At 43.8% G+C, this 17,595-nt stretch overlaps 1 protein-coding gene across 3 annotated transcripts; it reads right to left on the bottom strand.

The window, feature by feature from the left end:
- Positions 1-6,769: 6,769 nt before the first annotated feature.
- LOC129604481 (uncharacterized) lies at positions 6,770-14,077 on the bottom strand. Of its 3 annotated transcripts, none has more exons than XM_055510895.1 (3): positions 14,028-14,077; positions 12,586-12,731; positions 6,770-12,344 (listed from the first exon to the last, which is right to left on the bottom strand). In XM_055510895.1, exons 2-3 carry the CDS (start codon positions 12,644-12,646, stop codon positions 9,736-9,738), a joined length of 2,670 nt encoding a protein of 889 aa, XP_055366870.1. In that variant the 5' UTR covers positions 12,647-12,731; positions 14,028-14,077; the 3' UTR covers positions 6,770-9,735. The 3 variants fall into 3 exon arrangements, with proteins under 3 accessions (XP_055366870.1, XP_055366869.1, XP_055366868.1); XM_055510894.1 differs by lacking the exon at positions 14,028-14,077 and adding an exon at positions 12,868-13,670 and having other exon boundaries at positions 12,586-12,734; XM_055510893.1 differs by lacking the exon at positions 14,028-14,077 and adding an exon at positions 12,868-13,670.
- Positions 14,078-17,595: the final 3,518 nt, after the last annotated feature.

Here is a 17,595-nt window from a genome sequence, read left to right as displayed (position 1 = left end):
TACAGCCTAAAAAAGCTCAAAAACGATGTTTTAGTTTTTCTGCATTGGTTTCCATCAGAGCAGCCTCTAATAGTCATGTTCTGATGCCAAAATACTGTCAAACAGCTCAATACATCCTAAAACCAGAGTTGCAATTGCCGTGGTTTAAACTAGTGTTTCTACAGCCTGAAAAGCTCAAAAACGATGTTTTAGTGTTTCTGCATTGGTTTCCATCAGAGCAGCCTCTAATGGTCATGTTCTGATGCCAGAATACTGTCAAACAGCTCAATACATCCTAAATGTACAGTTGCAATTGCCGTGGTTTAAACTATTGTTTCTACAGCCTGAAAATCTCAAAAACGATGTTGTAGTGTCTGCATTGGTTTTTGAACATTACAGTTTATAATGGTCATGTTCTCATGCCAGGATACTTTCAAACAGCTCAATACATCCTAAAAGCAGAGTTGCAATTGCCGTTGTTTAAACTAGTGTTTCTACAGCCTGAAAAGCTCAAAAACGATGTTTTAGTGTTTCTGCATTGGTCTCCATCAGAGCAGCCTCTGATGGTCATGTTCTGATGACAGAATACTGTCAAAAAGCTCACAACATCCTAAATGTACAGTTGCATATGCCGTGGTTTAAACTAGTGTTTCTACAGCCTGAAAAGCTCAAAAACGATGTTTTAGTGTTTTTGCATTGGTTTCCATCAGAGCAGCCTCTAATGGTCATGTTCTGATGCCAGAATACTGTCAAACAGCTCACAACATCCTAAATGTACAGTTGCAATTGCCGTGGTTTAAACTAGTGTTTCTACAGCCTGAAAAGCTCAAAAACGATGTTTTAGTGTTTCTGCATTGGTTTCCATCAGAGCAGCCTCTAATGGCCATGTTCTGATGCCAGAATACTGTCAAACAGCTCAATACATCCTAAATGTACAGTTGCATATGCGGTGGTTTGAACTAGTGTTCTTATGACCTGAAAAGCCCAAAAACGATGTTCTAGTGTTTCTGCATTGGTTTTTGAACATTAAAGTTTATAATGGTCATGTTCTCATGCCAGGCTACTGTAAAACAGCTCAATACATCCTAAAAGCAGAGTTTCAATTGCCGTGGTTTAAACGAGTTTTTCTTCAGCCTGACAAGCTAAAAAACGTTGTTTTAGTGTTTCTGCATTGGTTTCCATCAGAGCAGCCTCTAATGGCCATGTTCTGATGCCAGAATACTGTCAAACAGCTCAATACATCCTAAATGTACAGTTGCATATGCGGTGGTTTGAACTAGTGTTCTTATGACCTGAAAAGGTCAAAAAAAGATGTTTTAGTGTTTCTGCATAGTTTTTTTTAACATTACAGTTCATAATGGTCATGTTCTCATGCCAGGCTACTTTCAAACAGCTCAATACATCCTAAAAGCAGAGTTGCAATTGCCTTGGTTTAAACTAGTGTTTCTACAGCCTGAAAAGCTCAGAAACGATAATTTAGTGTTTCTGCATTGGTTTCCATCAGAGCAGCCTCTAATGGTCATGTTCTCATGCCAGGCTACTTTCAAATAGCTCAATACAACCTAAAAGCAGAGTTGCAATTGCCGTGGTTTAAACTAGTGTTTCTACAGCCTGAAAAGCTCAGAAACAATGTTTTAGTGTTTCTGCACTGGTTTCCATTAGAGCAGCCTCTAATGGTCATGTTCTGATGCCAAAATACTGTCCAACAACTCAATACATCCTAAATGTACAGTTGCATATGCGGTGGTTTAAACTAGTGTTCTTATGACCTGAAAAGCTCCAAAACAATGTTGTAGTGTTTCTGCATTGGTTTTTTAACATTACAGTTTATAATGGTCATGTTCTTATGCCAGGCTACTGTAAAACAGCTCAAACAACCTAAAAGCAGAGTTGCAATTGCCGTGGTTTAAACTAGTTTTTATGCAGTCTGAAAAGCTCAAAAACGATGTTTTAGTGTTTCTGCATTGGTTTCCATCAGAGCAGCCTCTAATGGTTATGTTCTGATGCCAGAATACTGTCAAACAGCTCAATACATCCTAAATGTACAGTTGCAATTGCCGTGGTTTAAACTAGTGTTTCTACAGCCTGAAAAGCTCAAAAACGATGTTTTAGTGTTTCTGCATTGTTTTTTTAACATTACAGTTCATAATGGTCATGTTCTCATGCCAGGCTACTTTCAAACAGCTCAATACATCCTAAAAGCAGAGTTGCAATTGTCGTAGTTTAAACTAGTGTTTTTACAGCCTGAAAAGCTCAGAAACGATGTTTTAGTGTTTCTGCATTGGTTTCCATCAGAGCAGCCTCTAATGGTCATGTTCTGATGCCAGAATACTGTAAAACAGCTCAATACATCCTAAATGTACAGTTGCAATGGCTGGGGTTTAAACTAGTGTTTCTACAGCCTGAAAAGCTCAAAAACGATGTTTTAGTGTTTCTGCATTGGTTTCCATCAGAGCAGCCAATGGTCATGTTCTGATGCCAGAATACTGTCAAAAAGCTCAGAATACTGTCAAAAAGCTCAAAACATCCTAAATATACAGTTGCAATTGCCGTGGTTTAAAATAGTGTTTCTACAGCCTAAAAAAGCTCAGAAACGATGTTTTAGTGTTTCTGCATTGGTTTCCATCAGAGCAGCCTCTAATGGTCATGCTTGATGCCAGAATACTGTCAAACAGCTCAATACATCCTAAATGTACAGTTGCAATTGCTGTGGTTTAAACTAGTGTTCTTATGACCTGAAAAGCTCAAAAACGATGTTTTAGTGTTTCTGCATTGTTTTTTTTAACATTACAGTTCATAATGGGCATGTTCTCATGCCATGCTACTTTCAAACAGCTCAATACATCCTAAAAGCAGAGTTGCAAGTGCCGTGGTTTCAACTAGTGTTTCTACAGCCTGAAAAGCTCAAAAACGATGTTTTAGTGTTTCTGCATTGGTTTCCATCAGAGCAGCCTCTAATGGTCATGTTCTGATGCCAGAATACTGTCAAACAGCTCAATACATCCTAAATGTACAGTTGCATATGCGGTGGTTTGAACTAGTGTTCTTATGACCTGAAAAGCTCCAAAACGATGTTGTAGTGTTTCTGCATTGGTTGTTGAACATTACAGTTTATAATGGTCATGTTCTCATGCCAGGCTACTGTAAAAAAGCTCAATAAATCCTAAAAGCAGAGTTGCAATTGCCGTGGTTTAAACTAGTTTTTCTCCAGCCTGAAAAGCTCAAAAACGATGTTTTAGTGTTTCTGTATTTTGTTCCATCAGAGCAGGATCTGATGGTCATGTTCTGATGCCAGAATACTGTCAAAAAGCTCACAACATCCTAAATGTACAGTTGCAATTGCCGTGGTTCAAACTAGTGTTTCTACAGCCTGAAAAGCTCAAAAACGATGTTTTAGTGTTTCTGCATTGGTTTCCATCAGAGCAGCCTCTAATGGTCATGTTCTGATGCCAGAATACTGTCCAACAGCTCAATACATCCTAAATGTACAGTTGCAATTGCCGTGGTTTAAACTAGTGTTTCTACAGCCTGAAAAGCTCAAAAACGATGTTTTAGTGTTTCTGCATTGGTTTCCATCAGAGCAGCCTCTAATGGTCATGTTCTGATGCCAGAATACTGTCAAACAGCTCAATACATCCTAAATGTACAGTTGCATATGCGGTGGTTTAAACTAGTGTTTCTACAGCCTGAAAAGCTCAAAAACGATGTTTTAGTGTTTCTGCATTGGTTTCCATCAGAGCAGCCTCTAATGGTCATGTTCTGATGCCAAAATACTGTCAAACAGCTCAATACATCCTAAAACCAGAGTTGCAATTGCCGTGGTTTAAACTAGTGTTTCTACAGCCTGAAAAGCTCAAAAACGATGTTTTAGTGTTTCTGCATTGGTTTCCATCAGAGCAGCCTCTAATGGTCATGTTCTGATGCCAGAATACTGTCAAACAGCTCAATACATCCTAAATGTACAGTTGCAATTGCCGTGGTTTAAACTAGTGTTTCTACAGCCTGAAAAGCTCAAAAACGATGTTGTAGTGTCTGCATTGGTTTTTGAACATTACAGTTTATAATGGTCATGTTCTCATGCCAGGCTACTTTCAAACAGCTCAATACATCCTAAAAGCAGAGTTGCAATTGCCGTTGTTTAAACTAGTGTTTCTACAGCCTGAAAAGCTCAAAAACGATGTTTTAGTGTTTCTGCATTGGTCTCCATCAGAGCAGCCTCTGATGGTCATGTTCTGATGACAGAATACTGTCAAAAAGCTCACAACATCCTAAATGTACAGTTGCAAATGCCGTGGTTTAAACTAGTGTTTCTACAGCCTGAAAAGCTCAAAAACGATGTTTTAGTGTTTCTGCGTTGGTTTCCATCAGAGCAGCCTCTAATGGTCATGTTCTGATGCCAGAATACTGTCAAAAAGCTCACAACATCCTAAATGTACAGTTGCAAATGCCGTGGTTTAAACTAGTCTTTCTACAGCCTGAAAAGCTCAAAAACGATGTTTTAGTGTTTCTGCGTTGGTTTCCATCAGAGCAGCCTCTAATGGCCATGTTCTGATGCCAGAATACTGTCAAACAGCTCAATACATCCTAAATGTACAGTTGCATATGCGGTGGTTTGAACTAGTGTTCTTATGACCTGAAAAGCTCAAAAACGATGTTTTAGTGTTTCTGCATTGGTTTTTGAACATTACAGTTTATAATGGTCATGTTCTGATGCCAGAATACTGTCAAACAGCTCACAACATCCTAAATGTACAGTTGCAAATGCCGTGGTTTAAACTAGTGTTTCTACAGCCTGAAAAGCTCAAAAACGATGTTTTAGTGTTTCTGCGTTGGTTTCCATCAGAGCAGCCTCTAATGGTCATGTTCTGATGCCAGAATACTGTCAAAAAGCTCACAACATCCTAAATGTACAGTTGCAAATGCCGTGGTTTAAACTAGTCTTTCTACAGCCTGAAAAGCTCAAAAACGATGTTTTAGTGTTTCTGCGTTGGTTTCCATCAGAGCAGCCTCTAATGGCCATGTTCTGATGCCAGAATACTGTCAAACAGCTCAATACATCCTAAATGTACAGTTGCATATGCGGTGGTTTGAACTAGTGTTCTTATGACCTGAAAAGCCCAAAAACGATGTTCTAGTGTTTCTGCATTGGTTTTTGAACATTAAAGTTTATAATGGTCATGTTCTGATGACAGAATACTGTCAAAAAGCTCACAACATCCTAAATGTACAGTTGCAAATGCCGTGGTTTAAACTAGTGTTTCTACAGCCTGAAAAGCTCAAAAACGATGTTTTAGTGTTTCTGCGTTGGTTTCCATCAGAGCAGCCTCTAATGGTCATGTTCTGATGCCAGAATACTGTCAAAAAGCTCACAACATCCTAAATGTACAGTTGCAAATGCCGTGGTTTAAACTAGTCTTTCTACAGCCTGAAAAGCTCAAAAACGATGTTTTAGTGTTTCTGCGTTGGTTTCCATCAGAGCAGCCTCTAATGGCCATGTTCTGATGCCAGAATACTGTCAAACAGCTCAATACATCCTAAATGTACAGTTGCATATGCGGTGGTTTGAACTAGTGTTCTTATGACCTGAAAAGCCCAAAAACGATGTTCTAGTGTTTCTGCATTGGTTTTTGAACATTAAAGTTTATAATGGTCATGTTCTCATGCCAGGCTACTGTAAAACAGCTCAATACATCCTAAAAGCAGAGTTTCAATTGCCGTGGTTTAAACGAGTTTTTCTTCAGCCTGACAAGCTAAAAAACGTTGTTTTAGTGTTTCTGCATTGGTTTCCATCAGAGCAGCCTCTAATGGCCATGTTCTGATGCCAGAATACTGTCAAACAGCTCAATACATCCTAAATGTACAGTTGCATATGCGGTGGTTTGAACTAGTGTTCTTATGACCTGAAAAGGTCAAAAAAAGATGTTTTAGTGTTTCTGCATAGTTTTTTTTAACATTACAGTTCATAATGGTCATGTTCTCATGCCAGGCTACTTTCAAACAGCTCAATACATCCTAAAAGCAGAGTTGCAATTGCTGTGGTTTAAACTAGTGTTTCTACAGCCTGAAAAGCTCAGAAACGATGTTTTAGTGTTTCTGCATTGGTTTCCATCAGAGCAGCCTCTAATGGTCATGTTCTGATGCCAGAATACTGTAAAACAGCTCAATACATCCTAAATGTACAGTTGCAATTGCCGTGGTTTAAACTAGTGTTTCTACAGCCTGAAAAGCTCAAAAATGATGTTTTAGTGTTTCTGCATTGTTTTTTTAACATTACAGTTCATAATGGTCATGTTCTCATGCCAGGCTACTTTCAAACAGCTCAATACATCCTAAAAGCAGAGTTGCAATTGCCGTGGTTTAAACTAGTGTTTCTACAGCCTGAAAAGCTCAGAAACGATGTTTTAGTGTTTCTGCATTGGTTTCCATCAGAGCAGCCTCTAATGGTCATGTTCTGATGCCAAAATACTGTCCAACAACTCAATACATCCTAAATGTACCGTTGCATATGCGGTGGTTTAAAATAGTGTTCTTATGACCTGAAAAGCTCAGAGACGATGTTGTAGTGTTTCTGCATTGGTTTTGAACGTTACAGCCTCTAATGGTCATGTTCTGATGCCAAAATACTGTCAAACAGCTCAATACATTCTAAAAGCAGAGTTGCAATTACTGTGGTTTAAACTAGTTTTCCTGCAGCCTGACAGGCTCAAAAATGATGTTTTAGTGTTTCTGCATTTGTTTCCATCAGAGCAGCTGTGGTGGAATTTTTGCAATAAAGGCAGATGAGAGAGAGTTGTCCTTTTGTGCGATTTATTGAAATAATAAAGAAAATAACAATAATGAGGAAAGCAAATAAAAAGCCAGCTGGGGAGATCAGAACATACACCACGGAGGTATAATGCAAAGATCACACAATCCTCAAGTTGTTTCTGCCTTTTAGCTTCTCTGTCCAACTAGGGTGGAATGTCTGTCTGGCCCAATCAAATTACATGCACCATCTCCTCCCAGACGCAGTGCGTGAAGAGTTTTACTTTCTCACACCTGCATCTGTGAGAAAGGAGCACCAAGTCTCAACATACAGGGAGACACAACACCCCGGCCTTGGGTTTGGGAGCTAGAGTTGAGAGTCTATCAGGCAGAGACAACCATTGAACAATCTAGGTGAAATGTCAAATGCATACAGTAAGACAAAACATAAGATATTAATTGCAGAACATAAGTCATAAATCATATAATAACTGCATAGAAGTAAGGAAGACACATAGAAATAAGGAAGAGACAATTTTTCCCATAACACTCCCCCCTTTTGATTACACATTAATCAACCACTAAAAGAATAAAAATTGTCAAACATGTGATTCGATAATCGTATTGCTTATACAAAATGTAAATGGCGTAGGGATAAAAGATCGTGAGCTGTTTTTGCGGGTAGTTATACTAGAATAACCCTTGTGTATGAGCTTCTGGAAAGAAAGGGAAATAAGCCTATAAGCAATTTCAATTAGTTCATGTTCAGTTAAGCAAAAATGGGCAGAAGATTATATGGTAATTCAAACTATTGTGGAGTTATCTTTGTGGTCCTCGTTATCAACGTCAACATCATCCTCTACAGAGTCAGCATCAGAATCAATGAGTGAGTCGGTGTCCGGATTCCTGAATGTAGTGCATTGTGTCATTTGGTACGAAAGCGCCGCTGATGTCGCACGCATGATGAGACCCCTAATCAGAGGAATAACACAACAACCAAGCAACATGATCACGGCCATGAAGATGATAAGCGAGACTATTGCCGACATGAAAATTGATTTCCATTTTCCAAAAGTTTGGTCTAGCCAGCCCCAAGGGGACGGACCAACGCCGGAGTTTCTAGACCATTCGTCTCTAAGACTCTCAAGGCCCTCAATAGCCTTTGTCACAGTGCCATTAGAATCAGTGTTGTTAGGGATAAAAGTACAGCACGCTTCTCCAAACATAACGCAGACACCTCCTTTCTCCGCCAGCAGCATGTCCACTGCCATTCTATTCTGCCAAGCCATCTGAGACGTAGGAGCCAGCTGCCCAGACATGCCTCTCATACCGCCTGCAGTTTTGTTGATGAAACGCTGTTGATTGTAATAAAGATAGTTGATCCAGGCCGAATTCTTGTTAACCGCTATTATGGGGCCCATAAAGGGAATAGCACTCGTCCACCCCGCCGCATGCTCGTTGCGAGCCTTAAACTCTTCCGGCACTCCTCGTGGTACGCCTATTGCATCTATGTAGAGCTCGGGGTCCAAGGAACCGCCTGGAGCCCCGCGCCTGGTGCGTGAGTGTTTCTGTGGAGCTGAGGGTAGAAGATGTATTCCCCCTGTGAGGAACATTACCTGAGTACAGGTGCCGGTCCAATTGGTTGGTAAGGTGGCCCTGGGGTGATCCCCACAGAGCCACCACATGTCAGACAAGGGCTTCCTTTGCTGGACTAAGTCAGTGGAGGATGGGGCAACGTGTGAGACATTATTAATCCTATATGTATATGAGGGCGAAGGGACGGCATCCGCGTTTGTCGGAACTGCAAACCGGATCACTTGGTTTTCAGGGTTAAGTCCGTGCGCGTTGGAGACGTCCCATGTCAGGTGGCAATTGGGAAAGTGGCCTACATCCACTCCTCCGTCGAGACTGGAGGTGAAACATTCAAACTGACACGTGGTACACACCGTGTAATACAAGGGAGCCGCAGGCTCCTTTTCCATTATCTTGATGTCGGCCACCTCGACCTTTTTATGTGTGACGGGACTGTACATCTCCATACCCTTGCCCAGATTGTGCAAGGCGCGCATTTTGCAAGCCGGATCACATCTCGGAGTGCTGGGGTCCGCAGTGTATCTACACTCGGTGTCTTTATTCTGCAGTTGTCGCTCGGTGTAACACTCACTGCTGTTAAAGGGAGTGGGCACAGCCATGAGATCGGGTCTGGCTACAGCACATGCTACACATGAATTGTTTGTGAGGGTTTTAGATGTGTACTTGAGGTACGCTAACCATAAGTTTCCTGTGGGGTTCTGATTTACATAGTTTTGGGCAAGCTGCCAGGCTTTAGGGTCCTTAATATCGCGCTTGGATCTATAATGAACAAATGTGTGAGTCCTCCAGAGATACAGGAGGGTTACACATGTCACCGCAATGGTTGATATGACAATCATTTTTATCTTGCTTCGTCTGGTAGATGTCATTTTGCGTCAGAGGGAGATAAAAATTTGTGCGAAAGTGTAAATCAAGTGGAAATGTAAAATGTTTTGTTCAAAAATAGTGGATAAAATCACAGAGAGGCATACATGTAAATCAACCACACAATTTAGAGCGAATATTAAAGTAAAGATTAAAACAACAGGATCACATTCAATGTCTTCTTCTTCCTGTTGAACAGTGGTGTTAGATTGTTTCCAACCTGTGTGTTGACACCTTGACAGTTCGTTGGGGTTCTTCAGGTTGTGATCAGCTGATCACAGAGACACTTGGGATTCGTTATCACCGCCAGGTTTCCTCCCAATGTCGTCTGAGTCACTGTCACTCCCCGTGATGTGAAGAGTCTACACGTCGTCCAGCGTCGGCAACTCAAGGCTGCTCGTGTGTGTGTTTTCTCAGGAGCGTGTGTGTAGATGTATGGTCTGATAGTGTGATTCACCGGCGCAGCTTCAGGCGGCGCTTGGCTCGCACCTTCAGCTGAACGGTCAACGCAGCCTCGCCTCAGTGCGTGTGTGAGCACAGCGAGGGTCGGCCTTCTCAATTCTTTTCGTCAGTGGTGGTTTTCTCGTGTGGTGTAGATGGAGATGGAGGGTCGTCTGTTGGATCCGGGACCTTCCTGCAGTGGCTGGAGTGGATCCAAGTCGCTCTTTCTGCGATCTTCACAGCCGTGTTGGTCGTCAGAAGGACTTGGAAGGGACCTTGCCACCGCTTTGAGTTCCAGTGCTTCCTGCGAAGCTCCTTAATGATCACCCAGTCTCCTGGTTGAATGATGTGCAGTGGTTCTGTCGCCTGTTTGGGCAGAGCCGCTTTCACCTGTTTGGAGATTTGGGACAGAACAGAGGATAAGTTCTTACAGTACTGTAGCATTGCGTCTTCGCACATTTCAGTAGGTGGTAAAATCCTAGTCTCAGTCTCAGGGTGGAGTCCCATCATAGGAGGTCTACCAAATAGGATCTCATACGGGCTGAGGTTTGTTCTCATCCTTCTCCTCATTCTCATGTATGAGAGCACAATGGGAAGAGCCTGAGTCCACTTGAGACCAGTCTCTGAGCAGCATTTAGCCAGTTTGTTTTTCAAAGTGCCATTCTCTCTCTCTACCGCCCCTCCGCTTTGAGGGTGGTAAGAGCAGTGCTTTCTGATGTCGATGTTCAGAAACTTTCCCACTTCCTCGAGGGCTTGGTTTGCAAAATGTGAGCCGTTGTCACTGCTGATTTTAGATGGAATCCCCCATCTGGGAATTATTTCTGTCAGCAAGGCTTTGGTAACTGCATGGCTGTTAGCATGTTTAGCTGGGAAGGCCTCCACCCATTTTGACCACATATCAACAATCACTAAACAATACTTTTTACCTTCTGCCGGCGTTAGTTCGATGAAGTCCAGCATTAAATGGTCAAACGCCTGTTCCGGTGGTGGGTGAGCTGCCAGTGGTTTGGCAGTCGTCTTACCTGGGTTGTGTTGGGCGCATGTCATACACGCTTCACAGTATTTTTGCGCATAGATTGAAAATCCCTTAGTGTACCAATGTTTTGTAAGAGCATCTAACATTCCCCCCTTTGATACATGGTCTAATCCATGTGTCAACTTCGCGAAATGAGGGAAAAAGTGTTTAGGTAGGCAAGGTTTGCCGTCGGGCCCATACCAAACGCCATGGCTACTGGTGGCGCCATTCGTCAGCCAGAGCTTGCGTTCCTGTGGGGTAGAGAATGTCTGAAGATCCGGGAGAGCAGAGGGAGGAGAGGGAGGTTGGGTAGAGGTGGAGGATAAGAGGCAGGGAACAAAGGGAAGGGGATGTCGAGCAGCTGTCTTCGCAGCAGCATCAGCGCGTGTGTTTCCAGCAGAGATGGGATCAGTGCCCCCAGTGTGTGCGGGACACTTACATACAGCAATTGCAGCTGGTAACAGAATAGCGTCGAGCAGATCAGCAACCTTATCATGATGCAAGATAGGTTTGCCATCAGATTTCAAAAACTTTCTGTGTTTCCACAGAGCACCAAAGTCATGCGTGACGCCAAAAGCGTATCTGGAGTCTGTGTAGATAGTAACAGACTTCCCTTCAGCCAATTTACAGGCTTCGGTCAGTGCGATCAACTCCGCAGCCTGAGCAGAGTAATGTCCTGGTAAAGCGCCAGACTGTAAAACAGTATGAGAGGTGCAGACTGCATATCCAACCTGACAGCGGCCCGAAGCAGGGTCTCTAGAGGCGGAGCCATCAACAAAGAGAACGAGGTCACAGTTAGGAATTGGCACCTCCGACAGATCTGGGCGCGGAGTGCAAACCTGGTTCAAGACCGAAACACAGTTGTGAGGCTCGCCATCGTCAGGGCCTGGAAACAAAGTGGCTGGGTTAAGCACATTGCACCTTTTGACAGTAATGTTTGGCATTTCCAGTAAGATGGTGTTGTATCTAAGCCATCGGGCTGTAGAAAGATGTGATGTTTTTTGTTCCAAAAGGATCAAAGACACGGCATGAGGAACCAGCAGGGTGACATCAGAATAGCCAACAATGTCACGTGATGCCAGCACGGCTTTCTCTGCCGCAGCCACTGCTCGGAGGCATCGTGGGAGCCCCGCAGCGACTGGGTCAAGCTTAGCAGAGAAATAGGCTACAGGGCGTGGACGCCCTCCGTGATCCTGTAAAAGGACAGAGGTCATACAACCTGATTTCTCATCCACTGTTTGGGTGAAAGGTCGCGTAGGGTCAGGCAGACCCAAAGTAGGAGCCGACTGAAGAGCAAGTTTGAGGTCTGTGAACGCCTGTTCAGCCTCAGACGTCCACGTGAGGCGGGTGGTGGACGCAGAAGACGTCTGCATCAGAGCTCTAAGCGGAGCCTCCAAGACGGCGCAGTTAGGAATGAAATTCCTGCAATAAGAGCACATGCCTAAAAAGGACATAAGCTGTTTGTATGTGCATGGTTTAGGCATGTTCTGAATAGCTTCAGCTCTTTTAGGTGAAATGGATTTTCCTTCAGCGGTGATGATGTGACCTAGGAAGGTAACTTCAGTCTGAACAAACTGCAATTTAGACAGACTTGCTCTGTGTCCAGCAGCATGCAGGTGTTTCAGCAGCTTGATCGTGTCTGCTGTGCAAGTTTCCTGATCCTCACTGCAGATCATCAAGTCGTCAACGTACTGCAGCAGGGCGGTGCCTGGAGACAAGACAAGATCATCCAGGCTGTCCTTCAGTGCCATATTGTAGATGGTAGGGCTTTCTGAATATCCCTGGCATAGTCTGGTAAAGGTGTATGATTTTCCGTTAAATTCAAAAGCGAACCAGAATTGACTGTCTTTGTGAATGGGCACGCTGAAAAAAGCATTAGCCAAATCAATTACTGAAAAAAATTTAGCTTTGGGCGGAACCTGAGAAAGAATGGTGTAGGGGTTCGGTACCGTAGGCGCGCGTGGTTGGACCGCCGCATTTACTGCTTGCAGATCCTGGACAAACCTCCATTCTGTTGGCTGTCCTTTGTCTCTGATTTTCTTAACTGGGAAGAGTGGAGTCCTCACTGGAGAGTTGTCACATGGGACGATGACTCCTGCTTTCAAAAGAGAGTTAAACACCGGTGTTATTCCTTCAATTGCTTCTCTCTTTAAAGGGTATTGCGGTTTGCATGGTCTGTAGTCAGATTTTGGCGTGATGACCACTGGGTCACATCCTTTGATCAAACCTACATCATATTTGTGTGTGGCCCACAGGGAAGCTGGAACTTCCTGTAAGGCTGGATACTGCGTCAGAGCGTCCTCCGACAAAAACACGTGGTGTGGAGTGTGTGTGGAATGTTGAGGTACCAAGTGCACTGTACGCTGCGCATGAAAGTTAGACTGAAAAAGTTTTTTGTAAGCATGCAAAGTAGGTGAATACATCACATTCGGGTCGGAAGTCGTTTGCCAGTCTCCTTCCCGTTGACATCTGTCCACGAAAGGACCCAAGTCCTGCCATCTGTCTCCGTCATGTTTTGACAGAAGGACATGTGGATCTGTAGAATAAGCATCAACAAATCTCTCTTGTTCGTTAGTGAGAGAAATCGCAAGCGCAGACCTATGTTCATCCCAAAAAAGAGAGGTTGAGGTCAGTTTGTCCGCATGTGTGCGTAACCATGATTTTTCAAACTCCTCATCAGGACCAGTGGACACATGTGCTGTACAAGACAGGTCAGATGCGTCTCTAAAGGTCGTATTCTGTGAGGAAACAAGCTGTCGAGCAGCCTGTATGAGGGCCTCAGTTACAGCCTCTCCCTTCAGCAGCCACCGATAAGAGTAGAGCAGCGGCTCTGAGCTGAAATTAACACAAACAAAAGAAAAATTATTTACATTGTCTGTGGTTGTGACCTGCACTCCCTCCGGAGTGGAAATCAGTGAAATACCTAAATTACACATGAGATCTCTTCCTAATAGATTAACTGGGCATAAGTTTGAAAGCAAAAATGAATGTTTGAGTGTCTTGCCGTCTGATGTCGTACAAGATAGAGGCACAGTAAGTTTTTCTTTTATTGTCTGGCCAGACGAACCTATAGTGTGCACAAATCGTCCACTCATTTTAGGTGGATTGGAAAACATGGAAGATTTTATTACCGAATTTGTTGCTCCTGAGTCTACTAAAAACACCATACGTTCACCTTGAACCGTCAGAGCAAACTCAGGAAATTGTTTGAAACCATTTGACTGTAAAGTCATGCAGCAGTTGTCATTTAGCTGTTTGTTATTCTTTTCAGAATCACTCTGTGGGATATTTTGAGCAGAAAGCAAGTCTTCATTGCAAGCAGGCAAGCATGAATTTGAATCGATTGAGCATGTATCAAGTGTGATCGAGTGTGTGTGTGTCTGTGCGGTACCGTCTACGTCATCATGTGAACGGAAACCTTCGCTGGGCTCCTCCTCTAGTCAGTCTGACGAGAGTGCCCGGGAGGGTGGGTGCTGGCGTAGCAAAGGGCAGTTCTTCTTCCAGTGTCCTGGTTCGCCGCAATAATGGCAAATATTCCCTGGATTTCCAAATGTGGCTCTGACGTCTCTGTTGGGCCAGTCCCGTCTGGGGTCTCTCCCCCTCCCGCGCCCGCGGGGCCTGCCTCCCATGCCTCTGCCGTTGTTATGCATTGCAGAGAACATCTCCAAGGATGGCAGATACAGTTCGCTCTGTTGTTTTTCCTTCTTCGCCATCTTTCTTTGCTGAAGAGTGTCATAAGCATGGCGTGCGTGTCTTGTGAGGTCAGACAGACGCGCTTCTTCTTTCCATCCGATGTATGACTGCTTCACGGCGTCAAAAACTTCAGGGAGTAAGCCTTTCATCACCAGTTCACACAGGTGACTCTCGTATGTTGAACAGATAAGTCCTCCCACTCCTTCCGGGGGAGGGTGACCTCCTCCGTGCGTGTTGTATGCAGTGGTGAGGCGGTGAACAAAGTCATCAACTGATTCCTCTGGTTGTTGTTTGCATGTGGTGACTTTAATCATACAGACTTTATCGGGGAACGCAGTTTCGAGGTGGGTGACAAGCGTCCTCACTGCGGCAACGAATCCATCATTTAAGTTGTTTGTCCAGTCTTTGTGTTTGAGAGCAAGTGTCACATCAGGCAATTGTCCAGTCAGTTTTTGATATTCACAGGCTGAAAGACGCTTGGCCAGGATGCGACGGATCTCAGCTCCAGTGGGTCTGTACTCCTGGCAGAAAGCCAGAAGGTTGGCACCGAATGTCTTTCCTGATACAGTGATGTCTGGGAGATTTTGAGCAAAGTCAGCTATGTCAGCGCTAGTCCATGGTCTGTGCACTAACATGCTTCCTTCAGGGCCGGCCACTTCCACCATGGGCAAGCTGATTTCTGGAGCTACTGGTGTGTTGCTCCTCAGGGTACGAACGCTGGTAGTTGCAGAGGCAGCACTCGTAGTGGCAGTTGGTGCATGGGCAGAGCCTGTGGCAGTGGATGATGTAGGAATGAAGCCGACAGGTGAATCGGTCCAGAACATCCGTGCCTCCGTTCCAGGAGTTGGTGTGGCATTTACACTGTCCTCCACATGCTCTGACTGCTCTGCAGCTGATGTTGCAGCTCCTGATAACAGAGGTTGGCCAGGCTGTTGGTGTGGGCCAGGCTGTTGATATGGGGCAGGCTGATATGGGGCAGGCTGTTGCTGTGGATCAGGCTGTTGTTGTTGGTCAGGCTGTTGGTCCTGCTGTCCACCCTGCCCGGCCCTCCTGCTGACGTAGAAGGAGTCCAGGTCGGGATTCACCTTGATCGCGCTCAGCTCTGCAAAAGGATACAAAGCAGAAACAGTGGGAGCGCTCTGTTTCTCATCATGTTGTGTGTGTGTATGTGTGTATGGTGGCGGTGTGCAAGCTTCCACAGAGTTGTTATCTTTTCTGCCAGCTACGTCACCACTCTCATCCTTTCTCCCTCCTAGTTCTTTTTGGCATTTTAATCTTTCCCTGCGTTCGGATTCTTTAACCCATATTTCAAGGCATCTATTATTTAATTCAATTTCCTCTAAAGTTTTAACTTTAATTGTTTTGCTTTTACGGAGCTGTTTCTCCTTTTCTTCTAATTTTTCTTTTAAAGCACGTATGTCCTTCACACTGAGTGATCCACCCTCTTGAAACCCATAAAGTTTTGTCCAGTCGTGAAGACATGACACGCACTCATCACCATATTTACGTCTCATTAATTTTGTAATGCTGCAGTCTGGTGGTGGAGACTTAGATTGCCCCGAACCCATCTTTCAGAGTCCCGGCGGTTTTCTGCCTTAGATTTTTATGTGTTCCGGCCGGAACCTTCCCAAAATGCCTTTTTATCGGACGTCTCCGTAAAAAGGGAACCAACCCGATCTGGCGACAGAGTCTTTCACGAAGTACTTCCTCAACGTTAGGCCCCTCTAGGCCCGGGGCCCTCGTCTCTTGAAAACACTTCACTCTGCAAACGCACTCCCTCTTTCAGAAGCCGTCTTTTATACTCAGTCCCCCACGTGTGGACCACGCACAGATCAGAAAAACATGTCTGTATCCTCAGTACAGACGGAAGCTCGGTTCCACGAGCCAACCCTTAGCAACCACCGTCTCGACCACCAGGGCACACTTTGACCTAATTAATTTTTTTTACCCGAATATTAAATTTTTTATTTATTTATTTATTTTTTTTATTTTTTTTATTTTTTTTTAAATTTGTTTGGTCCTAATTATTATATTTTCTTTTGTCGTTGTTAAAGTCTAGTTGAGGATGTTTTATAATTAATTGTTATTTGCCTTACTTTCCCTAAACCAAATGATCAGAGCCAAGTAATGAAACCAATTTCGAACCCGTTTTCTTTTTTTTTCCTCAATAAGTCGCAACAAAACGGAATCTCTCTCACCGGGCAGAGTAGAGGTTGGATTTTGAGTTCGTTGGATCTCGTCAGAGGCGATCCAGACGGGTGAGCAGTCCTCCCACTCAGAACTGCTGTAGAGGTTTAGAGGCTGAGCGAACCTAGTCCTCAGGACCGCCGTCCCTGATCACGCCGTCCAGACGACCTGCCGCGGGATCCTGCCGACAACGCCAATTTCTGTGGTGGAATTTTTGCAATAAAGGCAGATGAGAGAGAGTTGTCCTTTTGTGCGATTTATTGAAATAATAAAGAAAATAACAATAATGAGGAAAGCAAATAAAAAGCCAGCTGGGGAGATCAGAACATACACCACGGAGGTATAATGCAAAGATCACACAATCCTCAAGTTGTTTCTGCCTTTTAGCTTCTCTGTCCAACTAGGGTGGAATGTCTGTCTGGCCCAATCAAATTACATGCACCATCTCCTCCCAGACGCAGTGCGTGAAGAGTTTTACTTTCTCACACCTGCATCTGTGAGAAAGGAGCACCAAGTCTCAACATACAGGGAGACACAACACCCCGGCCTTGGGTTTGGGAGCTAGAGTTGAGAGTCTATCAGGCAGAGACAACCATTGAACAATCTAGGTGAAATGTCAAATGCATACAGTAAGACAAAACATAAGATATTAATTGCAGAACATAAGTCATAAATCATATAATAACTGCATAGAAGTAAGGAAGACACATAGAAATAAGGAAGAGACAATTTTTCCCATAACAGCAGCCTCTAATGGTCATGTTCTGATGCCAGAATACTGTCAAACAGCTCAATACACCCTAAATGTACCGTTGCATATGCGGTGGTTTGAACTAGTGTTCTTCTGACCTGAAAAGCTCAAAAACAATGTTTTAGTGTTTCTGCATTGGTTTTTGAACATTAAAGTTTATAATGGTCATGTTCTCGTGCCAGGCTACTGTAAAACAGCTCAATACATCCTAAATGTACAGTTGCAATTGCCGTGGTTTAAACTAGTGTTTCTATGGCCTGAAAAGCTCAAAAGCGATGTTTTAGTGTTTCTGCATTGGTTTCCATCACAGCAGCCTCTAATGGTCATG

This window comes from Betta splendens, chromosome 8 (genome assembly GCF_900634795.4).
Source record: "Betta splendens chromosome 8, fBetSpl5.4, whole genome shotgun sequence".
Taxonomy (NCBI): Eukaryota; Metazoa; Chordata; class Actinopteri; order Anabantiformes; family Osphronemidae; genus Betta; species Betta splendens.
The sequence above is the reverse complement of the archived record's forward strand: the minus strand, read 5'-3'. Positions and strand labels throughout refer to the sequence as shown.

What these genes read in the sequence shown, in the direction of transcription:
- LOC129604481 (XM_055510895.1), bottom strand. Translation starts at nt 12,646, where the DNA reads ATGGAGGTTTGTCCAGGATCTGCAAGCAGTAAATGCGGCGGTCCAACC. An exon ending in TCCAACCACGCGCGCCTACG is followed by an intron (nt 12,345 to 12,585) that starts GTACCGAACCCC and finishes TCTTGTCTCCAG; the next exon opens with GCACCGCCCTGCTGCAGTAC.